At 39.7% G+C, this 27,724-nt stretch overlaps 1 protein-coding gene across 2 annotated transcripts; it reads right to left on the bottom strand.

Annotated features, from left to right (window-relative positions):
* On the bottom strand, positions 1 to 27,724 carry ube2f (ubiquitin-conjugating enzyme E2F (putative)). 2 transcript variants are annotated; one of them, XM_088352736.1, is made up of 11 exons: positions 27,491 to 27,724; positions 25,212 to 25,369; positions 25,119 to 25,148; positions 23,994 to 24,059; positions 18,132 to 18,199; positions 16,110 to 16,180; positions 13,423 to 13,480; positions 13,308 to 13,340; positions 11,226 to 11,288; positions 11,076 to 11,162; positions 1 to 546 (listed from the first exon to the last, which is right to left on the bottom strand). In XM_088352736.1, exons 2-11 carry the CDS (start codon positions 25,321 to 25,323, stop codon positions 496 to 498), a joined length of 639 nt encoding a protein of 212 aa, XP_088208862.1. In that variant the 5' UTR covers positions 25,324 to 25,369; positions 27,491 to 27,724; the 3' UTR covers positions 1 to 495. The 2 variants fall into 2 exon arrangements, with proteins under 2 accessions (XP_088208862.1, XP_088208863.1); XM_088352737.1 differs by lacking the exon at positions 11,076 to 11,162 and having other exon boundaries at positions 27,491 to 27,722.

Genomic DNA, 27,724 nt, shown 5'->3' with positions numbered 1-27,724 from the left:
CCATGTCATCTTCTTTTAATGTATTTTCAACCAAGCGGCGATTCGTATCGGCTTCTCTTCATTTCCTACATTTTCTGTATCTGAGAGACGTATGGGGTGTGAAAACATTTCAAACAAAAACAGGAAATGACAATTTGCGAAAGTCCCCATCTTGCACCCCCAAGGTGTGAGTACTCCGGGTGTGTGAAAGCTAAGGAACGAGGACGATACGGCGCCGGTCATTCAAACGCTGTCCGGTGGGGGCGAGCGGCTAGCGTGTCGCACTATGACATGGAGTCCGCTCTCATGCATTTTTTTCCTTTCCGCCAACTCAAACACTGCAGGCACTGGAACTGAGGATGTAAAAACTTTCTCTTGACCCCCGAAAAAAAAAACGTGTCCCCGCAACGTCACAAAGAAAGCGTGCTGCTTTTTTGTCCGAATGTGCTCGTTGGCGTTGAGGTTTATTGCGGATTTCAGTGTGGACTTGAGAGCGATGGCGAGGTGGGCCCACAATCATCTGGCGTAGGACCGGATGTAATCCTGGACTTTGTTGCGGAAATCCTCCTGGAAGGGCATAAAGATGACAGGGGAACTTTACAGAGGGTCGTCAACACAGCCCAGGAAATCATGAGCTCCTCCTGGCCCATTCTAGACGACATTACTGACATTGTGAAGGACTCCTGCAAGTCCTTTTAGACCAGGCTGTCTAAAGTCCAGCCCGGGGGGCCAGTTATGGCCCATTATCAAATTTTCACTGTCCTGCAGCCTCTGTCATAAAATTAATAGTATGTGGTCGCCAGTAGTGTTCACACCAGTAAGAAATAGATTTGTACCTAAAGTCAAGTCATGTTTATTCGTGACGCCCTTAATCACAAAGCGTCTTAAAGAGCTGCACAGTTCAAAGACTTTTGCAAACCAGACTACTATGACACCATCCCCTGATCTAAAACCTACATGATGGCAAGGAAAAACTCAAAACATCAAGTCAAGCTATGTTGTTTGTGACGCCCTTAATCACAAAGAGTCTCAAAGGGCTGCACAGACCACAGATTATTGCAAATTACAGACTATTATTATGCCATCCCCTGATCTAAAACCTACATGAGGGCCAGGAAAACCTCAAGTCAAGTCCTTTTTATTTGTTTGGCCCTTAATCACAAGGAGTGTCAAAGGGCTTCACAGTTCAAAGACTTTTGCAAACCAGACTATTATGACACCATCCCCTGATCTAAAACCTACATGAGGGCAAGGAAAAACTGAAAACATCAAGTCAAGCTATGTTGTTTGTGACGCCCTTAATCAACAAGAGTCTCAAAGGCTGCACTGACCAAAATTATTGCAAACTACAGACTATTGTTATGCCATCCCCTGATCTAAAACCTACATGAGGGCCAGGAAAACCTCAAGTCAAGTCATGTTTATTTGTGACACCCTTAATCACAAGGAGTATCAAAGGGTTACACAGACCACAGATTATTATGACACCAAAGTAATCTCAACTTCACCAGATGATGGCAGTAGCTCTTTGACCACCTTGCCCTTGGCTTGCTTTGACTTTTCGGTGAGAATTCCAACCCACCCCATTTCTGACATGGCAACGAAATAGAAAAAGGAAAGTTGCTTACTTGCTAAGAGATTGTGGCTGTTTTCAAAAAATATAACAGCAAGAGACATTGCTGACTACAAAAAGCTAACAGGGAACGAATGCTGTGAAAAGGTGAAGCAAACGGAAGGTGTTTTAAACAGCACAGATGCGTTTTTTAACACCCCAGAGAGTCAAATAAAAATTCTACAAAGGCGAGCCATGAGGCACTGCAAACCGGTAACGGAGGGTGAATCTATTCAAGGCTGTTCAGAGAATGCCAGGTTAAATAGTCGGCCCTCACCCATCAGCTTGTTTTTGAGGGATAGATTTATTTTGTTCCTTCCCCAAATTTGAAACAGTAAAATAGGACAATAACCGAATCCTTAAAGTACATTATCCAAAAGCGCGACTGGTTCCATGCACTCTCTCCTAGAGGACACTTTAGCGACTGATTTATTCTTTGTGCAAGTCTTTCGTAATCCGAGCTAGTCCGTAGCGCTTGGCTTCATCCATCAAACAAGTCCCTCGGGCCCACACTGCCTAATTGTGGAAACAGCAAGCGGTACTCGCGGAGCAATCCTCAATTAACTTGAAACCCGATTATCAATGCAGTGGGCGAGCGAATACGTTGCGACACTCTTGGAACCAAATGCTAAATTTCACAACATTACAACGCTCAGTCTTATTGACTTTATCAGCAAGCTTTCCAATAATCCATCCATACATTATCTGCACCGCTTATCCTCAGTAGGGTCGCGGGGGTGCTGGAGCCCACCCCAGCTATCTTCGGGCAGTGAGCAGGGGACACCCTCAACTGGTTGCCAGCCAGTCGCAGGGCACACAGGGACAGACAACTCGCTCGCTCATTCACACCTAGGGACAATTTGGACTGGCCAATTAACCTGACATGCACATTTTTGGAATGTGGGAAGTACCTGGAGGAAACCCACGCAAGCACGGGGAGAACATGCAAACTCCACACAGGAAGATTCGATCTCATGACCTTAGCGCGTCCGTGGCACAGTTCTAACCACTGCCCCGCCGTGCTACCCATAATATGAAAGTGATTAATGAAATATAGAAAGTAAAAAGAAAAATAATGATGGCATGCAAACCCCGCACAGGAGATTCGATCTCATGAACTTTTCAATAATATCAATGGTAATGAGTTGACTCATTTATTTTCACATAATGGTGGCATGCGGAGTTTGAGATTTTTCCACTGCGCCTATCTTCCTTTAACAATCAGTGTTCCGTCTACAGAACGCATAATGCTGGAAGTGGGGAGCGTGCTCATGGTTTTCTTATACTATGGTAAATGGTCTGCATTTCTATAGCGCTTTTCAAGTCAATAAAGACCTCCCAAAGCACTTTACAATGTGCTTCACACTCACCCAATCACACACACACACACTAGCACACCAATAGGGAGTCTGTGATATGTCTAGAGTAATAAGACATTAAAATATGTTTTTCTTTTACGATATTTCAACTTATTTCTCGAGAAAAAAAAAAATCTGATTATTTTTACCGTCAATAGCCGTTATTGGCAGATAATGTGTTAATAACCTCATGTATTTTCAAGAATTTTTTTAAAGGTTAAAAAAAGTTATCCAGGTGGAATTCGAATGAAGGAATAGGGACCACGAGTTATATAAATGTATACAAGTACATGATACATCTATAAAAATGAACACATCTCTCATCCACCGTTTCCTTCTTTAGCCACTAGAGTTAACCACTCAACAGCAGGCTATGACCAATAAATAAATCTATCATTTTCAATGTGACTTGGCCCCTGATGATGGACAGGCACATCAATCGGAGGACATCTTGACAAAATCAGATCTCATCTCCCACTTTTCATCCACCGTTTCCTTCTCCAGCCACTCAATGTAGCCACTTTGCAGCAGGCTATGACCAATAGATACATTAGTCATTTTTAATGTGGGTTTTGTCCACTGATGACGGACAGGCACATCAATCGGAGGACATCTTGACAAATTCAGATCTCATCTCCCACTTTGTATCCAGTTTCCTTCTCTAGCCACTCTGCAGTAGGCTATGGTATGCCTTTAGCTGTTATTGTTAGCTGCACTCGCTTCAGTTCACTTCCAAGCCACATTAGCTCACATTATTCCCCCAAATCTATTGAGTTTCTTCCAAGTGCGATGACGCAGACACTAAAAACGATCCCGAAAGAAAAAGACCCCCACAGATCGTTATTCCAAGAATCCGAAAAGCACGACGCTTGGGGATGTTCACAAAAGAAAAAAAGAAAAGTGTGCTCCTCTCGGCCATTCATTAGCTTGCAGAGACTCTGCAGTCAATTAAAAAACTTTTGGGCATTCCTCCAGGCATGTGAGGCATTTAACTCTCTTCCCTAATTATCAGTGGGCTTTTCTTTCCCGTCTCAGACGAAAACGAAAGTTTTTGTTGAGCAGTTTTTGGAACATTTTGCAGGTGGTGGGTGCATGCTATCTGGCTTGTCTTAATTACTTCTGTAAGAAGAAGCTCAAGACACACAAAGAAAGTCGATAAGGTGAAAGAGCCAGCACGTGACTTGATAGGCTATTGATTGACAAGGATGAGACACCCCAGCTTGCAGATTAGAGGCTAGAATTGAAGAGCTGACACTACTTGAGAAAGATTCCAAGCATTTACGCTCATTACCTGGTTGTTTCTCCTCTCTACTGCTTCATAATGTGCACAAGATACTGGAGAGCTTGGCAATAATCAGTTGACACTACTTGTTAGAAGAAGCACAACCGTTGAAGCATTTATGCTGTTTATTAGAAAATATTTTGATTTTTCTATAGAAGTAACCCCTCAATTTGGTAATTTCTCCTCTCTACCTCGTCATAATATGCTTGAGGCTTTAGAAAGCTCCTCCAGATTCCGTCGACACTACTGGTTAAAAAGATTGAAAACATGTTCTCTTTATTAGTGTATTTACATTTTTTTTATAAAAGTAGAAGCACAACTTGGTCGTGTCTCCTTTCTACCTTTCTGTAATTTGCACGAGGCATTAGAAGGATTGTCTATATTGTAAAGTGGACAGTACTGATTAGAAAGATTCAAAACATATGTACATTAAAATCTACTATAGAATAAGTACAACTTGGTCGTGTCTCCATTCTACCTCGTAATAATTTGCATGAGCCGTTAGACTGTTAATACTCAGTCAACACTACTTGTTAAAAGGTTTCTGTGCATTTATCTTCCTCATGAGAATATCTTCAACATTTTATATAGAAGTAGTAACACAACTTGGTTGTGTCTCCTCTCTACCTCTTCATAATGTGCTCAAGGCACTGGAGATCTCAGCAACAATCTGTTGACACTACTGGTTAGAAAGATTCAAAACATATGTACTCCTTATTACATTCTACTATAAAAGTAGAAATACAACTTGGACGTGTCTCCGTTCTACCTCGTAATAGTTTGCACGGGCCGTTAGACTGTTCATATTCAGTCGACACTACTTGTTAGAAAGTTTCTGTGGATTTATCTTCCTTGTGAGAATATCTTCAACATTTTCTATGGAAGTAGTAACACAACTTAGTTGTGTCTCCTCTCTACCTCTTCATAATGTGCACAAGGCACTGGAGATCCCAGCCATAATCTGTTGACATTACTTGTTAGACAGATGCTAAGCATTTAACTTCCTCATTAGAATATAATTTCATATTCCATAGAAGTAGTAGCAAAATTTGGTCATGTCTCCTACCTCTTCATTAGATGCACGAGGCACTGGAGAGCCTGGGGAGACCAGTTGCATGGCTCAGGATGTTATGATTGTATGGGATTTTGAACCTCAGAGAGTACATTGAGTTTTGTATTGTCTCCTATTTACCTCAACACTACATGATGAGAAGATTCTCAGCATTTCTGTTTCTCATTAAAATGTATTTTATTTTCTATGGAAGTATTGATTGCATCTCCTCTCAATCTCTTAATAAAGGGCGTAAGGCGCGGGGAAGCTCGACCGTTATCAGTCGAAATAACTTGTTAGGGATGATTCATAGTATGTATGTCCCTCATTGGAATACGATTTAATATTTCTTTAGAAGAAGTACCACAATTTTGTCCGTCTCCTCTCTACCGCTTGATAATGTGCGCAAGGCACTGGAGAGCTTGGCCATAAACAGCCTACATGGTTTGTTAGAAAGATTCTAAGCATATATGTTCCTCATTAGAATATATTTAAAATTTTATATAGAGGTAGCACATCTTGGTCGTGTCTCTTCTTTACCTCTTCACAATGTGAGCGACGCACTGGCGAGCTCAGCCATACCCAGTCGACACCACTTTTAGGAAAGATTCATACCATTTATGTTCTTCATTAGAATGTTTTAATTTTCAATAGACTGTTAGACATGTCTCCTCTCTATCTCTTCATTAATGTACGAGGCACTGGAGAGCTTGGAAGATCAGTCGCATGGCTCAGCATGTTGTCATTGTACATGCTCCTGAACTTGAACAAAGTACATTGAGTTTTGGTTTTGATTTTAGTGTGTTTATTTTATGCATGATCATTGATTTAATTGACTTCAACAACTTGACCATCAAAGTCTGCAAACACGTGTCTTAATAGTGACACAATGAGTCACATTTCTGTACTAAAAATACACAGTGTAGTGTTCATGTTTTAAATGTAAAATGCAAATGGTTTGCATTTCTATAGCGCTTTAAGTCACTGAAGACCTCCCAAAGCGCTTTACAATGTGCTTCACATTTACCCATTCACACACACTCCCACACCATGCAAGGCAACTACCTGCTCATTGTTGAACAATTTGATCTGGTCAAGCATCCCTGGTCCATATAAAAAGAGGAGCTGATCGAAAGCTCACAAAAGGGTTAAAATATAATATGATGTTACTTTAGCAAATAATAACTGCTATAAATTAGCTTCACGTGCGCCGCTATGACAGACATCTACAGCCGAAATTGGCCAAATGTTGCATTTGCATGATGAAGCATTTGTACATTCTAATTTATTACTAATGTGTGCAGCCAAGATGGCACCACTTGATAAGTTTGTTTTTCTTCGCCAAGGCATGTGTGACATTCATTACTGTAACACTTGTATGTTTCCAAGTGACTCGATTCACATAATATATTTTGTATGCGATTGTTTTATCTTCTAAATATAGCATTCCGTTTAAAAACTTTTCACAAAATATATTTGACTGTCGAGGGGACGGAACCGAGATGAGCTCCAGCTTTCTCCCTGTCAGCCCTTTCCGTTCTCTCGATTGCATTTTATCTATCTATATAGAGGGTTGATCGACAGCAAGACAAATACAAACAATAACAAAGAAAATAAAAAGGGAAAAAAAAAACACTCACAAACATTTTAGGACCATGGCCAACCCAAAAGCCCAAATATCTAAACAAGTTAGGCACCTCGGTACTCGAGTTGGTCATGCTTTCGTCCCTCCGGATGAAACGGGACACGAGAAAGCGGCCATGTCACTAGGGTCAGGGTGACACAACACACTGTTTAACAGCAGGGCCCGACAGCTTTCGCTGGTTTACCCCTGCTGCATCATACGGGTGCCCTGCCCATCCCTTTCTAAACATCCCACTATGCTTTCACAACACCTCTTCACTCATTCCTATCACCAACAAGAGCTCTAGCTTCCACTAGATTTAGACCTCTTTCCTGCAGTGCACTCACAACACCATCCATCCACGTCAATCGCAGCCTTCCACTCGGTCTCCTTCCATTGACTTCTGCTCTGTAGATCCTCTTCAACATTTGCTCCTCATCCATCCTCTCCATGTGTCCAAACAAACCGAGTACCCCCTTATCCACACGCGTGCCCAGTTCCATTACTACTCCAACTCTGTCTCTCACAATTTGATTTATCAATCTATCCAATCTTGTCTCTCCTAACATACTCCTCAAACACTTCATCTCAAAAACATTTCATTTCCTTCTCAAATCTAAGGATGTTTATTTGGAATTCTTTGCAACCTTGAGGAACGGGAGTAAAAAATACAAATGTCAATCAATCAATCAAAACGTTATCAGTTATCAGTATCAACCTACAGAGGTAGGATTTTATCTGTATCGGTAGGAGGAAACCATTATCGTGCGCATTCCTATTAGGGGGAAGTGGACCTTAATCAATGCACAAGATGTCAAGCTAATGAAAATAGCTTTTTCCCCCCTAAGCTAGACTGTTTAATCAGCTTGAACAGTCACATTGTTTACATCACCGACTCAAATTTTCATCAATTGTGTCAACCAACCTCAAATAACTGATGAGATAATTAAGAGGATGTCATTCTGAGCGAGATGTGGTCCCAGTTGGAAAACTAGACAAGCTTTTACGCGGGGGTCTGCTGAGTCACAAAAACAACCGTAAAAAAATAGAATCATCTATTTCTTCCCTCACTCAACTCCACACATACGAATAATCAATATTTTGGGGATATAGTATATTCTCCGTGTGCAAAAAATGTAGTGGACCCCTCCATAAAAATGCCTTCAACTCCCTAACAGTTTCAATCAAATTTTAAAGTGTTCCCACATCCAGGTATTGGCCTGGTAAACTTACTTTATATAGGTTTATTTTGAGTTATAACAGCTATTAATTTGAACAGTTAGGATAATGCCTCTAGGTAAGAATGAAATAGTATGTTAGCTAAGGCATGTGTAACCTTAAGTATTGGAGCAAATGTATAATGTTTGCGAGTTGGTTGGTTGGATCCCTTAACCACGAGGGTGGTCGGGTCACCAAATCCTGTGGTGTGTCTTGGGCAAGTTCAGCCTTGGTGGCACATATCCCACCTGTTGTTAAATAATTAACAAACTAGGGCTGCAACTAACCATTATTTAACTAATCAACAAATCGCTTGATTATTCTTTCGATTAATCCGATTTTTTTTTTTTTTAAACATGCACAATTTTTTTTTTTTTGGGGGGTTGAATCCTTAGACGTGAAACATTTCCAATGTGCAATCGATATGTTTAAGAATCTGGCTTTTGTGTTGAGGTAAAACATCTCATAATTTTTTCTTTTTACTATATATATTTTATTAATCTCTATCAGATTATTTTCTTTGTATTCCTGCAGCATTTTGTTCCCTTGAAAATTACCAACGAAACAATGAGGAAATTAGTTGCCAACGCTTTTAATAATCGTATTGATTCATTGTTGCATCCCTAAAACACACCCATTATCATGCACTTTTGTTATACGTAAATGTCAGTCGTACGATCCTCTTCATAATTTTCAAGTTTTTACAAAGTAACGCAGAATTCCGCAAACCTTGTCCCGAAGAGCTAGGTTTCTCATACTTCTACACATTTCCATACTCTAACACAACCCATTCTGAAGATCAGAATCGTTATCATGCTATCGGGAATGCTGGAGGAGAGAACTATCAAACACCTACAAGAATTTGTCCCTCGCTAAAATAGCTGAGGACAGCTTCCACAGGAAAGAAAAAAAATTGTGAATTCATGAATACGAAACAGCAGATGGAGGGGAATATTCACTGTATATAGCAGAAGCAAAATTTCCATCTGACGACTGTACCATTTTATGTACAAACAAAAAGGGGAAGAAGTCAAACAAAGAATTGTAAATATTTCCTGAGGTCCTCTTTAGTTCTGATTTGACTTGCAAATGATCTACCCGGCAGGCCCTGACTGAGACGATAGCGCAGGAACAAGAGACTTAAAAAAAAATAAAATAAATAAAAACACCATCTGCGCCTGTTTCCAGCCTACGTCTCAAAAAACAAGGGTCATCTATGTGGTAGGCCCCCTAGAACACCTGGGCAGCCAGCTGATCAGTTCTGAAAATAGCTTACCAGTGATGAGTCAGTGCGATTTTACAGGAAAGTTGATATGAGAAACCACTGAAATGATCTGTGTCTTTCTATACATGATGAATTCTTACAAGAATCTATATATGTAAATTACCCAGGCAGAAGTTTTAGTGAATGACAGACCATAGCTTGACCCAACATCTTGTAATTACAACCCACAAGGTCCTTTTCCAGACAACTAGCTTTTAATGTCACAATAGTAAAGAGTGTAACCAGTGTCTGAAACTCATGACAAAAAGTTAGCGGACACCTGGGCAGACAACTCTGAAGAGTTCCCCAGCCATAAAGTTGCCTTCCCCATTTTTCCCAACTTGAAACACAATAAGACGACTCATCGTAAAAAAAAAAAAAAAAAAAACAACATTGTTGAACAGTATTAAGGATTGATAATCAGAATATATAACAGAACAACACTTTAAAATTAAGTTTATTATAAATCTATTTATAACATTCATTGTATGTTTTCCATCTGCCATCAGTATGTACCTGTATTGACTCATCTCCATTAATGCAATGTTTGCGTTGCGTCATCTGCTACAAGCCACATGAACTCCTCTTTCCACGATGCTTTTAACGTACGTTTACATTTTGTAGCGTCATACATTTGGTTAGCTTCTTTTGAATATTTCTTATGGGGCTGAAGTTTTGGCTTGATTCCTAACCACTTCTCCATTTTTCCTGTGTTCTCTGTGGGTCTACTTTGGAAAATGTTATGCAAATGTGCGACCTTATAACGCTTGGGAAAGTCCGGAAGCACGAAGTCATTTGATGCAGGTCTCTGAGTGGCTGCAGAGTATGCAAATTGCCAAACGAACCGAAACTCAAATTTCCAAACCGAATGAAGATTGCGAAATTGCACATCTGTTCTCCTCTGCACTATCGTACTACAGTGTTATTGTTACTGTACAGTGACTTGTTTACCTGACTGCCCATTTTGCACATCTGGTTAGCTGCTACTCTTGCACTCTTTGCACTACTGTATAATACTATACATAGCCATAATTATTTAGTATAGTATTAGTACTTCAATACTCCAACTCAATACAACATTTTATTTCTATCTGTACATTCAAGGAAACTGTGCGGGTCAGATGTATCGACATTTCGTTCTGTATACATGTGTACTAGAATGACAAAGTATATCTGAATCTGAATAAAGCAAATGTTTTATTTGAAAAAAAAACTTTTGTTTTTTTCCCTTGAAAAAGTTGTCGGACACCCGGGCGGCGACGTTTTGTGAGTTGTACACCCGACGTAAAAGATGCACGCCCGAGGAAAAATTATTTCAGACACTGGTGTGACATCATCGCCACAAAGTTGTGTTTTTTTTTAAATACGAAAGCCACAAGCGATGCAATGCGAATTGAACGATGCTTTACTCAAAAATTTCAGGACGACTGTTTATTCCCCAGTGACTGAGGATCTGGTATCAGTATCGACAACATAGTAATGACATGATTTAATTTTTCCGAAATTCCTATAAACTAGCAGCATTTCCCACTAATTAGTAAGATAGTTTGTTGTACTTAGGCAAATCACACGCATGTTTTGGAGGTTTCTCTTCTCCAACTCAGGTGACGCAAACTTTGATTGCAAATTTTAAGATTGTTTGCAAGCTGTGTGGGAGCTTGATATCGACCCAGGTGATTGGACTCACCTGTATTTGAACAGAGAAACTCCAAAAACATGCAGCACATGCAGCTCTTGAGGACCAGGTTGGCCACCCCTGCAATAACCCTTTGCGCTAATCAGTCACAAAAAAGTAGCATTCAGCTTCTAGCCCAACTTCATATTTAGTGTAACCCACCTTGTCTCTCAAATGATGTTCAGCAGCGTCAATGTTCAACGGGTCGTCGAAGTTCAACAGGTCCTGCAGAAGACAAGAAGAACCAAGTGAAAAAACATTCTGAATCGATGTTCTGACTGAGCGACTCGTTTGTCCCCCTTCGGTGACACATTGTGTGAAATTTCTGCAAAACTCTTGCTCAGTCTTCCGAGACATGCTGTCAAAAGACCCAATCTCATTTTGTTGTCTTGTTTGCGTCTTGCATGGTCTCAAGGCACCCCCTATAAGGGGACAGGTAATTTCCCCCAAGTCTGTGTAACGGCCCCCGTTGCAGCTGTCAACCGAGATAAACAATGTGTTGTACCTCAATTACAGCTCGATTAATATAAGTGACCTACATACCGATCAACTATTCGAAACTTGGATCATGGGATAAACCCGTGGAGCAGTAATGCTTATTCTAAGAATCGACTCACATCAAAGTGACTTTACTGGAAGGATTTTTTTGAGACCGATGAGAAGACTCTTTGATCCCAAAACCTTTGAAATTCTTCTAATCAGATTGCATTGTTTTGCGTGTGGATTAGAAAGATTACAAAAAAAGTGGAGCAACGTTATGTTGTAAACTTTCGAACTGAAGGCAAAATGTGCAGGAAGTTAGCGTTCACGTTTTTAACCATAGAAAAAAATAAAGTGAACAAAAGAAACACACAAAACTGAAGTCCGGAAAGTACCACAATGCAAACTTTGTTCTCCTATTTCCATATTTTCTCAAGTAATTTCAGCAAGCAATAGGAGAAAACTGCTGTTAGACCACAAGCATAGTCCGAATCAGTTGGATACACCCCGAGTGGCTGAAAATGGCAAATAGCTGGAATGGGTCAAAGCTGTTGTGAGCAGTCGACTTTAGCAGCTAGCCGGAGACGCTACTAAAATGCATGACCACAGGACAGGGAAAGTGAGACTGAAGGACGAAGCAAGTTTTATCTACACGGAGCCGCTAATAATGACAGTGCCAAGAGTACACAACGCAGCCGAAAGATGTCAGACATGTCGGCGACCAAAATGTGGATTCCACGGTGTAAAAGAAATAGACATTTCTCTACTTATGTTTTTTTTTTCCTTAAAAATGAACATTGGTATGATAGCTCATGTATTTTTACATAGGAGTCAAATTGCACACTGTCTCTTTAAGAAAACGATAGTGATTGAAAAAAAATAAGCAAACATTTTAAAATACTCATAGGTTGAAAAATGTGTATTTGTTTTAGCCATCTTCCTGCCAAGGCGACCTCTGAATCCCCATCTTTCTTTCTTTTTCTTTTAATTTTTTTCTATTCTGTTTTTTCCTTATGTTGGTTTTCCTCTTTTCCATTTATTTATTCTTCTTTTCTTGCTTTTTTATCTCTTTCTTTCATCCCTTCTTTAGTGTGAAGCACATTGTAAAGCACTTGGGAGGTCTTCATTGAATTGAAAAGTGCTATATACAAATGCAGACCATTCACAATAGCGGCTAGCATTAAACCATAGCCTGAAGCCAAACGGCTAAAATGAGTGGCTAGAGAAGGAAACAGCGGGGACCAGGGGGAGAGTCAAAGCTGCCTACACCACAAGACTTAGTGATAGTCGCTTGCATGACCAGCAGTGGAAAATGAATGAGACCAGAAAGCAGGAAAAGCTATCAATAACGATAGCAGCGAGACAGACTGCAGCCAAGTGGCTAGAGAAGGAAAACAGTGGTTAGAAATTACAACAGGTGTTCGACGACCATCACATGCAAGCTGTGGCTCAGCTGTGTGTTGTAACCTGCCATTGAGTAGTAAAAGTACCACCAGGACAAGTTACTTTTGCAAAACTGTCCTTTTGAGCTTCCGTAGTAGTAAAATGTCAGCCAAACATATCAGCTACTTTAAAGGGTTTCTCAATTACATTGTGTAATATGATTAATGAGATTTAAAATAAATTAGCGACTATCTTAGCATGCTAAAATAACAAGGTGACAACTTCCAAGGATGCCTCCGCTTTTAGAGTCAAGCAGAACAAATCCTCACATATGCTTCAAAATTGTATTGAAAATTAAAAGAAACATCCAGCAATACTTACAGTGAATAGAGAGTTCAAACCCCAGACCACGTCCTGTGAGGGCAAAATTCAAAACATATGAATAAATAATATCAGGTCTTGTCATCGAGAGTTACATATTCAGGAAAGAGTTTACCTTTAACGTTCTGGTGGGGGCCCATCCGGTACCATCGATCGAATGTTCACGCAATAGGCTAAAGACAAAGGAACAAGACCAGTCCCATTATTCATTCATCAAACACAAGGCACTAGTTACGTATTTATAAATACTTATACAGTAGACTCCTGGGATACGACATAAGTCCACTTTATGGTGGCGATCGCAAAGTGAAATTGCTATAGAGTGGGATATAGACACTATGGTAATTAAGTTGTGCTTTTCAAACCCCCAGTAATCGTGATTAAAAAAAACGGTAAAATAACAAATTTGTAATATGCATGCACATAATTATATATACAGGACTGTCTCAGAAAATTAGAATATTGTGATAAAGTTCTTTATTTTCTGTAATGCAATTAAAAAAAACAAAAATGTCATACATTCTGGATTCATTACACATCAACTGAACTATTTCAAGCCTTTTATTTTAATATTGCTGAATTTGGCTTACAGCTTAAGAAAACTCAAAAATCCTATCTCAAAATATTAGAATATCATGAAAAAGTATACAAGTAGGCTATTCAACTAATCACCTGAATCATCTAATTAACTCGAAACACCTTGCGAGGGTTTCCTGAGCCTTAAAAACACTCAGCTTGGTTCAGTAAACTAAATCACAAGTATGGGGAAGACTGCTGATCTGACTGCTGTCCAGAGGACCATCATTGATACCCTCCATCAGGAGGGTAAGACACAAAAAGAAATTTCTCAAAGAGCAGGCTGTTCACAGAGTGCAGTTTCAAATCATATCCACAAAAAGTCTGTTGGAAGGGAAAAATGTGGCCGGAAACGCTGCACAACCAAGAGAGATGACCGCAGCCTTAACAAAATTGTGAAGAAGAGCCGCTTCCAGAATTTGGGGGAGCTTCAAAGACAGTGGGCTGAAGCTAGAGTCCAGGTATCAAAAGCCACAGCTCACAGACGTGTCCGGGAAATGGGCTACAATAGCCGTATTCCGATGGTCAAGCCACTTCTGAACTCAAGACAACGGAAGAAGCGTCTGACTTGGGCTATGGAGAAGAAGCACTGGACAGTTGCAGAGTGGTCCAAAGTCCTCTTTTCAGACGAAAGCAAGTTTTGCATTTCATTTGGAAGTCGAGGCGCCAGAGTCTGGAGAAAGGCTGGAGAGGAGCAAAATCCAAGTTGCTTGAAATCCAGTGTGACGTTCCCACAGTCAGCAATGGTTTGGGGAGCCATGTCAGCTGCTGGTGTTGGTCCACTGTGTTTCATCAAGTCCAGAGTAAATGCAACTGTGTACCAAGAGATTTTAGAGCACTACATGCTTCCATCTGCTGAAAAGCTCTATGGAGATGAGGATTTCATTTTCCAGCATGATCTGGCACCTGCCCACAGTGCCAAAACCACCAGTAACTGGTGCACTGACCATGGCATCACTGTCCTTGATTGGCCTGCTAATTCCCCTGACCTGAACCCCATCGAGAATTTGTGGGGTATAGTTAAGAAGAAGATGAAAGACACCAGACCTACAAATGCAAATGAGCTGAAGGCCGCTATCGAAGCATCAATAACACCTCAGCAATGCCACAGGCTGATTGCCTCCATGCCACGCCGGATTGATGCAGTAATCCGTGCAAAAGGATTCCCAACCAAGTACTGAGTGCATCAATGGACATTTTCAAATGTTTGATTTAGTTTTGCTGTTATAAAATTATTTTTTTACTTGGTCTGAGGAAGTATTCTAATATTTTGAGATAGGATTTTTGAGTTTTTTTCAGCTGTAAGCCAAAATCAGCAATATTCAAATAATAAAGGCTTGAAATAGTTCAGTTGATGTGTAATGAATCCAGAATGTATGACATTTTTGTTTTTTTAATTGCATTACAGAAAATAAAGAACTTTATCACAATATTCTAATTTTCTGAGACAGTCCTGTATATCTAATGTTTTCATGCAAGAGAAAAATGACATTTCATCTACATGGAGTGCAATGTGACTTGAGCTGGTACATTGGAGTAGCGGGTGGATGCAGAGGGAAAGGAGACGGCGATGGTGGCATAGAAATGAAACTGATTTTCGCTTGTGAGGGTTGTCATCTCTGGACAAGATTCCCTTGCTTGAATGGCCTCCTCGTTTTAATAATAGTCCCGATCGAGGATCGGATAAGGCGATTCGTAAGCCTTCTTCATAAACTTGATAGTCGCAAGCTTCATTCCCATGGTAACCGTGTTTTTTTTCTCTTATCACTGCAAGCCTTTGACCCATCGGAAATAAATACTGTAATGTATTTCCTACTCTCAAAGTCTTTACAGAGCACATGAATGAAGAAAAAGAAAAGCACTGTGAGAGGTAGTTCAACCAATAGCAGAACAGGATTTTGTACAATAAGACATCGACCGATAGCAAACGGGCATCTTAAAGGTTTTACTGACAATTGTATGCACAAATAACGCAAAGGTTATGAGCACATACGATATTTTGTTGTTAATATCATATGGAGGGGAAAATGCCAGAAAAAAAACCATTGTATTCCACATCATAAAGTGAAATCGTCATAAGGCGGGGACGCCGTATCCCGGGATCTACTGAACAATCCTAAACAAAGCTCACAAAAAAGGGTTAAAATATAATTGGATCCTTTTGTCGTCATCTCCCTCCAAAACAAATATCGAATCCATCTAGGTCAAATGATGCCACTGTCATACCTTAGGCAGATTTCTCCATTCTCCGTGATATTCGGATGCCATATTCTGGTCAGACATCTCACTTTTGGAGGCTAGAGACAGAGAATTTCAAACTTAGCGTGAGCTGCCGTTCTCGCCGTAACCAGTGATGCGAGCTCACAAAAAAATCGAGGAGCAAAAAATGAATAATGCACGGTGAACTATAAATAGATGTGCTAGAACGCTCGAAAGACGAGCACAAAATAGCCTTCATACATAATTGACAAACTGTTTTGTTTTGGTTTGACTTTTTATGTTCCGGTGACAATTTATTTTTATTATTACCCGGATGGAAAGAAAACCGAGAGGGATAACAGTTTAGTCATGCTTCTGGGGACTGATAACTTTTTCTTTTAATTACTAATAAATAAATAAAAACACACGAAAAATCCAATGATTTATGTGTGTCTTAATTTTTGTTAACAATTACAATAACTTTGTACCGTTTCAGTGAACACGTCTCCCAAAAGTAATGTCGAAGAGACTGAAGCTTGACCTAATCAATGATTGGTTTATCCTGTTTTTAATATTGGATACCTGCAAATGAGATTGCATAGGAGTACTATACCTCATGTAGGGATTTTTCTAGCTTCAATATTGAAAATCGTATTAGTAAACAAATTTGCCTCTAGGTGTTGCTGGTGCTCCATCATAATTATTTTCCCTGAAGGATGCTAGAATTTCCTACACTGATAAACATTAAATTGTGACTTTAAGTTCTTTGAGTTCTAATAAGAATTACTAATCCCCAAAAAATGGATTCAATGAACCAGGTTCATGGAAATAGTACACACAATTAATTAACGCTGAGAATTAATTATAGTGGGGAGAAAAAGGAGGGGAAGGTGCCAGAGATTATGGGAATTTTCGAGCGCTGAATGTTACTAGCACAGAAAGAAAGTTTTCCGTTATAATGCTAGTCGATTTGGGGAGATTCCTTCGTACAGAAAAAAAACGCTCATTCCCAAGAAGCAGCATACATGGTGTTAAATCTAAAATTGTCCTCTAGTTATTGTGGAGAGATTTGGTCCCGTGCCCCTAATGGTCTCGACGTGTGGCTCACATGCTGAACTAAATGCTGCTTAACGCGGCCGTCATGCGAGGCAGTAGAAAAGAGGACAAGCTATCGATCAGCCAATTCTTTTTATATTGACCAGTGACGCTGATCATATCATGCCTCTGTAGGCGTGGTCTTAGATATCTGATACTCGCAGTATCGGGTGAGGGTGTTTGAAGTTGCTAAACTTGTAAGAAAGCAGAAAAAATGAGAAATTTGAGTCATGTTCTGTATTTGAGCAAGTAGTGTCAACTGACGATTGCCAGGCTCTCCAGTTCCTCACTCACATTATGAAGAGGTAGATAGGAGACAAGACCAAGGTGTGCTCATATCTTTAGAACATCTGAATGTATTCTAATGAGGACAGACTGAGGAGATCATTTCTTCCTCATGCCATGAGGCTCTTTAACTCCACCCACGGGAGTAAAAGCCCACATTAAACCCCACCCCCACATTTGCTTATTATTCTATTTTAATTACAGTGTGTATTTCCCATATCACTATTTAAATACTCTATATCAACAAGTTATATTGGTTATTTTTGTATACTATATCGCTTATTTTATTTTTCAACACAAGGATACTGCTGGAAGTGTGAATTTCCCTACAGGGATGAATAAAGTATCTATCTATCTATAAATGCTTCAAATCTTTCTGAGGAGTAGTGTTGGATGATGGAATACTATTCCAAGGCCTATAGTGACAAATTATCTGCTTGTTTTTCCTATCAGGCCATTATCTGTAACATCACAATTGGCCGTTATCAGTCAGATAACTATCGTGCATCCCTAACAACACGCATTATTCATCAAGGTATTTATGTTGCTTGCTCGCTATCGACAATCTTTACAAACCCGGGGAAACGTGATTTCACCCGAACAAAGACGAGTCAGCAGCTCACAGGCAAGATGAGTTGACCGTATAGAGAAAGTATCTGGAACACTCACCACCATGTTATAGGCTTCAGGCACATTTATTTCAAACTGAAACCTGCCGCTTTGGTAGTAGCCTTCATCTGGAAAAAGGGACAATGATTATGAATAAGAATTTCTAAAACCCCTGAAGATTTTTGAACAGCAAATGCAGAAATTCTTTTTGTTACATAAATAACACAATTAAAAGTACAATGCTTTCTTTGAAAATGCAAGCGTCAAAATTCAAACAGACTTCCGAGCTTTCATTGGCATTTCCGAGTCAGCCGGCACGAATGATGAGACTTCGCTTCGGGGGGGATTTGAATCTTTTATGTGCGTAGGGCGCAACAATGACATTTTTCCCCCTGCGCTTTTGTGTCTTGCCCATACTGATTGTCCTTTAACTTAATAGACTTCATGTCGGAAAGATCTTCTTTTGATTCACTCGACGGCAGTAATGAAGCTTTATTGAGAACTCACAATTGAGTTTGAGATTGAAGAACTCCATAAACTCCACATAACTCCATTTTGTTGTTTGAAGCAATGAAAAAAATGATGTGATGTAAGCAAAAGACAGTTTAGCTACTGATTAACTGTAATCCCTCATTCATCAGTTAATGGGGACCAGAACTAGTCTTCGAAAATCCGCAAAGTAGCCTCCCCTTGTCTTAAACATGCTCTCTGTTGGCCCACTCTCGCAGCAATACTCTACTTAGGATAATGGATCGCGGCCGCAAGGGTGTGACTCAGAACGGAAAAAGAACCGCGTGACACAAATGTACCATCTCGGCCCAAGCTCCCAGCAATATTTGACTGGCGATAATGGGTTGCGACCAAAACAGTGCAGTTCCTATTGGGTAGAACACAATGATACGCTTGAGCGGCCAGAATTGAAAACAAAACAAATCAAAAACGCTCCACCGAACCTTGCTTTCAGCAATAGTTGATCGGGGATATTCGTTTGCAGCCACAACCGTGCATTTCAGTTTAGGTGAGCTAGAACGACACGCCTCCCGACCGGAGTCCCTGCTCGCAGCAATGTGTGATAAGGGATAATGGATCGTGGCTGCACAAGTGCAATTCAATTTTTCGCGAAATCCCGAGGGATTAGTGTATTCCTCATTTTCTGCAGTTCAGATAAGTTATGAAAAAGAAAATGACTGTTGTGAGTTTGGAGCATCTATTAGAATAGTCATAAAAAACAAGAACGTGTCACTTCAATTAGTAGACAATATTATTTTATTATGTTCAGTAAGAAAAAAAATCCTACAACTGAACTCAAACTGTTTTTTATCAGATATTTAGTTGAAAAATGTTAACTTATTTCTCATGAAAACCTTCAATTTACTTTCCTTAACTTTGAATTAACCTCCTAAAACTTGGCATCCACATGTGTGGACAAACAAGAAACTCGGGTCTTAGGAAGTTGAATCTAGTTGTACATTTAAAAAAAGATGTAAGCCCTCGATAAAATTTGACTTTCTCATTTTTTTCCTCCCTTTACGATTTTTCTTGAAAAACAAAATAATTCACTTACATCTCAGTGTTTGGCGGGAAATATCCTGTTTTTTTTTATTCATTTGTTCATTCCTTTATGTATTTACTGTATGCCCACACTACAGCAATAGTTTCTATGGTTTCATTACTTCGAGGATTTGCATTGTGTTCTGCATTCTTATTGGCTAGTCACCCCGCTTATTATTATTTGACGGTTCAAGAGTTATTTGTGAAACAAGTGAATTTTAAAAAAAAAACAAAAAAAACATTTATACCATACTTTTATCTGTTATACAAATTCCTGAGCCTGTAAAAAGGGTTTTCGATTTAGTTTGTAGTGTATATGAGTATTTAATTGTATAATAATTGTAATATAAATAATGTTTTTACATCACTGATTTTGACTATCTGTTTGGAACGGAACCCCCGTGACAAACCATGGATTACTGTAATCCCCATTTCATGTGTGTGTTGATGTAACGTTCCGGTATGTTGTGCGAGAAGAAAGTAGGGTGGTATTTTTCTAATAGCACATTAGATGTTTTTATACAGCACTTCGACTTGCATTTCAATCTATGAAAGGGGCCATGCCAATAAATTTTGTTTTGACAGCATGACTCTAGAAAAAAAAAAATGCTGGACTGGCATTAAGGCTGCGTTTAGTCCTCATAAATTAATCATTGGTGTCTGAAGTGCACTACAGCAATTAGCAAGCACTTGTCCTTCAACACAAACAAACAAACATAGATTACAAGAAAAAAAATCAAGAAAAAAAGCCAATTAACGGACGGCAAATCCATTGACTAATTCCATATGCGCTTTTGTCTCCATCGGGCCAAATTAAATTTTAACAACTTAGTCATAAAGGTGTACTACTGCGCCCTGGTGGTCTTGAAGGAATATTTTCAAAGTGTATTCTGCAACACAGTTAACTCAAACTGACTGGCAATGCGCAATTAATAGAGATTGTCACCATATCTCTTTATCCAGGACTCCTTTATTCAGTTTTGAAAGCATCTTTCTGGCCGCCCTACCAACTCTCCATGTAGAATCATTGTGCACGCCTCATTTTAAAGTTACAGTGTGTAACAGTGTGATAATTCACTAGTAGAGGTTATTGCAGCTTGAAATGGAGCTGAATCTTGTGCATTGGAGCAGACATACTACGTAATCTCGAAGGATACCGCTCGGTAATTTTCCGAAACCTACTTTGAAATTTTCTAGTGTGAATTTGAGCTCGCCGCAGGAAATGAAAGCATGTGTTAATCTCTGCCAGCGACAACAAAACAATCAAATCAGCTGGACACCCGGGGTAGCTGAAGAGAACCAATAGTTGGAGTAGGTCAAATTGTGGAGAAAAGTTAACTCTCTCATGAAATTTGCAGGACACATATGTAAAGTATGTTGTGTATGTAACTGTTTGGGCATGCCTAGTGTCCATATTTGGTGTTGTTGACGGGATTGGCACTCCTGATTTCAAAAACCCGTACTCCACTTGGTCAACTACACGCTGTCTCGAGTCTTTCTTCAGGACAAAATTTTGTACAAATAGACAGGGCAAGTGTACGCAGCTAAGCTGCTAAAAAAGGCAGAGAAAAATTTGAATTTAGCAAGTGTCGGGACTCTGAATCACGGCACTCAGCAACGTTCGCTTGCAGGACCAGCTGTGAAGGCGAGTAACACTGGCGGACAAAGCAGGAGCAGCTGACAGTAACATTAGCGGTGAGCAGTAACCTGCAGCCAAGTGGCTAGAAAAGAAAACAGTGGGGGAAAAAAATGGACGATGTCTGAACCATGGGATTGACCAGCTGGGTAAGGCGAGTGATACTGAAGAATGAACATGGAGCAGCTAAGAAAAAAAACTGCAGCCAGGTGGCTAGAGAAGGAAATGGTAATCATTAAAAGTGGAAGATGCCTAAGTCATGGAATTGTGCTCTGGTAAGTGACACTGAAGGACTAAGTAAGAGCAGCTAACAAAAACAATCGTGGCTACCGGCGAGCCATAACCTGCATCCAAGTGGCTAGAGAAGAAACAGGTAGGGGGGAAAAGCGCTACTTGTCTGAATGACAAGACTCTACGACCATGACATTTTGGCCTCCGCTGTGTGAGGTAATCTACCGTTAAGTGCTAAAAGCACCACTATAACAAGCTAGTATTGCAAAATGGCCAGCTTCTTCAAGTTGCGTAGTATAATTAAAAATCTTTAAACCTAAAATCACATTTAATAGATGGTACACATGTTTAAAATCAATAGTGTTTAAGTGAATGAAATAGGCTTTAATCTAAAATTCAACAACAATATGGAGCAAACACTGGCATTTAACACAATGCGAGCCGACCTCCGGGATTTACAACTCCATATGGGCTTTAAAAAAAAAATGACAGCAGCCCTTTGCTATAAGAGCTGATCTTTGCGTTCCAGAATAGATTTTGCTTACAAAGGTCTTCGTGCCACTTGGCTGGAGGTACAGCAACGATTGGGGCGACAGGAAGACCGATGACTCATAGATACTGTATACCACACACAAATACCTCTTGCACTTGTGTGTACACGTAGCCACTCGGTTGTGGACATCTTTTTGAGCTACTTGACTAAAATGGGTCATTCTTACAATTCGGGGCTATTTCAACAAGGTAACCTTGACTCAAAACAATTTTAAATATTGAATGTTTTCAACATTTCATCTGAAACTTAATGCTGTAACTTTTTTTCTTTTAACCAATTACTTCACACATGACATTGACCAAATGTGTCCCGTGTTACAGTGCATAGCACTACAAGGGGGCAGTAATATGGGGGACATTTCATGCTTCCTGTTATGGCTAACCCATTACTACTAATGTGAAGCTAGTTTACAATGATTACTGTGAAGGATTTTAACATGTTTATACACCAAACTATCAAAACTACAGAAGAAGTTTTGGTTCCCACTATGAATAAGCATAATAAGCTTTTCCTCATCAGTAGACCAAACTATAACCAGTGTCTGAAATAACGTCTGCCCGGGGCGTGCATCTTTAACGTCGGGCGTACAACTTACAAAATGTCTCCGCCCGGGTGGCTGACAACTTTTTCAAGATTTTTTTTTTTTTTTTAAAGACAGGATAGCTTGTTACAAACATTTGCTTCATTCCGATTTCGAAATGTTCGTTCGATCTGGAAATTTCGTTTCGTTTGCAAATTTGCATACTCGGCAGCCAATCGGAAGCCTGCTTCGGATAAATTCCTGCTTCCGGACTTTCCCGAGCGTTATGAGGTCATTTGCATATCATTTTCTAAAGTAGACGCACATAGAACACAAGAAAAATTGAAGTGGTAAGGAATCAAGCCAAAACCTCAGCCCCAGAAGAAAGATTCAAAAGAAGCTAACAAAATTGATGACGCTACAAAACGTAAATGTACAGTGGAAAGAAGAGTTCACGTTGCTTGTAGCAGACGACGCAACGCAAACATTGCATGAATAAAGATAAGTCAATACAGGTACATACTGATGGAAAACAGCCATGCCATTTCCTTGCAATGAATGTTATAAATAGATTTATAATAAACCTAATTTTAAAGAGTTGTTCTGTTATATATTCTGATGATCAATCCTTAATACTTTGCAACGTTTTTTTTTTTTTGTGATGAGTCGTCTTATTGAGCTTCAAGTTGTGAAAAAATGGGGCCGACAACTTTATGGCTGGGAAGGCAACTTTTCAGAGTTGTCTGCCCTGATGTCCGATAACTTTTTGTCATGAGTTTCAAACACTGCTATAACATTGAAAAAAGGTCCATCAAACAGTGGTATTTAATTTTTCTCCTTGAATGTTTTCCCTCCAGAAATATTACATCAGAGAGTCATGTGACTAAAATGATAGCCAGCAGATGTTTTCTATAGAACTCTTATCCGAGTAAGGGGGGGTGCGTACAGTTCACACTGGGACACAACATATTTTAGAGATTTTCAACATAAAAAAATGCACTAATAACTGAAATGGACATTAGGTGAGGATTATTATTTAAAAGGCAAAACTGAAATTATTTTAGAAAAACAGGGATTTATTATATTTTTCTGACTTATATTACAGAAGTCAATCAAACTTGACTAGGGACATAGCATTTTTGAGTACCTGTACCACAATCAGAGTAAATTATTTGAAATTAATTTATCCTAAATACATATCTTTGTGTCTTATGGTAAAGAGCAGTTAAGCATAAAAAATATTTTAAAAATAAGTATAAGCCCATTTTTACCTACAATATACCATTTTATGTCAACCGGACTCAAATGGCACCGAATAACACGAGTGACCCTAACGGAATTTGCAGAGAAAACAAATGTAAAAATCCACGGAGACTTTAGTGACGACCACATTCCATTAAAATTGATAAATTTGGAATGTTGTTCTCTTACCAGGAACCACTGCCAGCTGAAAATAATGCAGCTTGTCCTCGTCTGGGAAATTGGCTTTGCATGTACCTGCATGAGACGGGTAAATAAATCATTTGTGGAAGCTTGACGATTACAAGCATACCTGTACATACTTTTTATTTTGAAGGCATCTTGAAAGGGAGGCAAATGCATAACAGCTCAACAGTGCCCCCTACCGTTACAGCTCTAAAAACACAGTTGGTGATTCACTGTATTGACCTTAACAATGTTAAAATACTGAATCCAAAAGGCGAAACAAATCTGTTAAAAAAATAGATTGAGAATACATAACGGGTGAAACCTGCTTTGCATAAATTTCGACTCATTAAATTGACCTCAATTAAGAATTTAAATATGTTCAGACGTCTTAAGCCCTATGTTTGGTCCATTTACCATTTAAGATATACTGTCAGTGGGAACTTTTTAATTTTTATTTTGTTATCATTATGTTATTATATATATATATTTTAAAATTATTTAAATATATTGAATTAAGAAAGAGGCGGCAAAGCCCCATGGTGCAAACGTTCAGGGTTCAAGTCCAGCTACCGCAACCTCCCGGTGTGGAGTTTGCATGTTCTCCCCATGCCTGCGTGGGTTTCCGCCGGGCACACCGGTTTCCTCCCACATTACAAAAACATGCATGTCCCTAGGTCGGAATAAGAAAGTTAGTTGTATTTCTGTGTGCCCAGCGACTGGCTGGCAACCAGTTGAGGGTGTCCCCTGCTTGCTGCCCGAAGATAAATGGGATGGGCTCCGGCACCCCCGCGACCCTACTGAGGATAAGCGGTGCAGATAATAGATAGAAACTAACAAAGACAAAATTCAAAAAGTACAAATACCTAAAAATAAGAATACTTTTAACACTAATTCTAATAACTTATTTCAAAACATATATTATTCTTATTTAGATTTTTAATGAATGTATTACTTCATTTTAGATAATAATGTAAAAGCTGAGCCTAATTGACAAGTCGGATAAATAAAAATGCTGGTACCGATATTAATCACATTTCAAAATATCGGTGCCGATAATCAGCCCGCCCAAAAATCGGTCGACCTCTAGTATGAACGTAATGTTTGACAAAAAGTGATATTGTGACTTACTAGGAAGATTGGCTTCAAGATCGGCAACTTCTGCAGGGACAAAAGTCACGGTTAGTCAAACGGAAATATGATTCACCAGCAAAAAATGCAAACCTTTGGTAAGGAGACGGTCCCTAATAGAGACCCTATGATTGGCGTCCGAGACTCCGGCCCGACTTGTTTGCCCGCCGTCGTTCCTCTTTAGCTTGCTGGACAGCGTAAGCATGGCGGCTGCCCCGCAGCTTTTTGCACAGCCCCCTTCACTCGAATGCCTGTCAGTGTGTATGACATCATTGGTTTCAAGCCTTTGAGTCAGGGGGTTCTACCATCTTAATACATTGCTAAATATTTCCCAGCGTGTATTACTATTACAGGTATAGTGAGGATGGTAAAATAGAAAAGCAAACCTGTCAACCCTAGTCAATTGCTCCCCTAATAAAAGATTGAAATTCGCTTTTTAAGCGATAATAATCGTTACAAACAACACAGCACCAGTTTTCACAGAGCAAGACAGTTGATGTAAAATCAGGACAAAGATACTTTGTGTAAACACGTTTATTAGATTAAAAACAATAAAATATATATATATATATATTCCAGCATCTTTGTTCTTTCCCCACTTTGAGTAAATTAAGTGTTGTTTATACAGAGCAGTTGAGGTTGACCGATTATCAGCCATCCCGATTACCGGCAATGATATTTCGGAATTTGGCGGGTATCAGTTTTGGAATTTTTATTTATTTGACGGGCCGATTTAAAACCATGTTTTTTAGGCTCAGATGCAGCCGAGCCTCTCTCTCCCTCTCTCCTGGCTTCTGTTTCGGACGCTACCCACCCTGTGCCTTCTGATTGAATGCGCGACCGGGATTAAAAATGGCACTACAGAAAAAACATGTAATAAATCAAATAGAATATTTAGATGAGTAATGTTCACGAAGTAGTGCTTGTAGACTGGCCTAGGTTGTACGTGCAGCAGAAAATAATGCAATATAATTACTCTTTGATAAAACACCCACCCAGCAAAATCTGGTTGAAGAGACGTTAAAAATAGATCAAATTTCCTTCACAAAGGACGTTATTTGGTTAAAAAGTGAGAGTGAAAAAACGTCTTCAACAATGACTCAAGGTATGACTTTTGGGGATTACGTTTAGCCCTGGAGAACCCAAGAACCATTTTCTTCTTTGGAAAATATAACCCATGGATTCTCCAGGGTTAAACAAACTAAACACAACGAATATTTTTTGAACAAACCATTACACGTTGGATGGGTTTTACAAAACACGTTTATCGACTTTAGGGGTCAAAATCTACCCTAATTCAGACCAGACCGGATTCAGCAACGTGATTATATATGGCACTGGGGAATAAACGTGTGATAAAATAGCTACAAAATAAATGAATGTTTAAAAAAGCAATACTTACAAAGTAATGCATGTAGACTATGCTGCAAGTGCATAAAAATATTAGTCCAATTAAATTATCCATTATTATTATTCATGGGCAGCATGTGCGGCACAGTTCATGTCATGGGAACCTCCTGCGTAGGTTCAAATACAGCTCCACACTTCCTGTGCGTAGTTTGTATGTTCTCCCCGTGCTTGTGTGGGTTTCCTCCGGGCACTCCGGTTTCCTCCCACATTCCAAAAACATGCGTTTCATGTGAATTGGCCGGTCCAAATTGTCCCTAGGTGTGAATGAGCGAGTGAGTTGTCTGTCCCCTTGTGCAACCAGTTCAGGGTGTCCCCTGCCCACTGCCCGATGATTGCTAGGATGGGCTCCAGCACCCCCGCAACCCTACTGAGGATGAGCGGTGCAGCGTATGAGATGAGATTATTATTCATTCGCCTTCTGCGCTGCTTATCCTCAGTAGGGTCGTGGGGGTTCTGGAGCCCATCCCACCCATTATCGGGCAGAGGACACACTGAAGTGATTGTCAATGAAATTACTATTGTATAAAACACCCAACCAGTAAAAGCGGATTTAAAATTGATTGCAAAAAGGCAAAGGTTCCGTCCAAAAGACGTTATCATTTGGTCGAAAAGTTTAAAAAAAAAAAAAAAATCATTGCATTGACATGACAAATGACACCAAGTAAACACAACGACTTTTGAACTAAAAGCATTACACGTTGAATGAGTTACACGCAACACGATTTTTGGACGTCTATTTTAGGTCAAAATCACGTCTTAAACGGACCAGAGCGGACTTAGCCTGAAATTCAACGTCCCATAATAAACGTTGGGAGGCGAATTTTAATTTCCCCGTTTCATTTACTTGTCTCTTCGAAACGGTTCTCTATATATAATCAGCAAGCACGAACACTCGATGTAATTTGAAGTTGTTTACCAAATTAGCTCGCCGGGCTAAGCTAGTGAGTTATCCTGATGTTTACCTGCAGTTTGAGCTAGCAGCCGGTGCTACAACATAGTCTGAGACCTCCGCAAGCCGAAACTCCACCCGGATATTATTCGAGGCCCCAGTGACCGTAAATTGGGATAAATTATGGTTCTTAAGGGATGTTGGGGACGGGAAAGAACTGAGTGGACCCTCAGCTGTCAGAACTTCTCTCCGGTATCATGAAAGCGGAAGTGCGGTTATGTCCGTCGGCCTAAGCGTCCGTAAGGAA

Source organism: Urocampus carinirostris, chromosome 14 (assembly GCF_059441175.1).
Source record: "Urocampus carinirostris isolate Australia breed hairy pipefish chromosome 14, RoL_Ucar_1.0, whole genome shotgun sequence".
Taxonomy (NCBI): domain Eukaryota; kingdom Metazoa; phylum Chordata; class Actinopteri; order Syngnathiformes; family Syngnathidae; genus Urocampus; species Urocampus carinirostris.
The sequence above is the reverse complement of the archived record's forward strand: the minus strand, read 5'-3'. Positions and strand labels throughout refer to the sequence as shown.

Coding starts and splice junctions, on each gene's coding strand:
- ube2f (XM_088352736.1), bottom strand. CDS start 25,323: ATGCTTACGCTGTCCAGCAAGCTAAAGAGGAACGACGGCGGGCAAACA. Junction 13,341..13,422: donor CCCCCACCAGAACGTTAAAG/GTAAACTCTTTC, acceptor TTGCCCTCACAG/GACGTGGTCTGGGGTTTGAA. Junction 547..11,075: donor GTTTCTCTGTTCAAATACAG/GTGAGTCCAATC, acceptor ATGCCCTTCCAG/GAGGATTTCCGCAACAAAGT.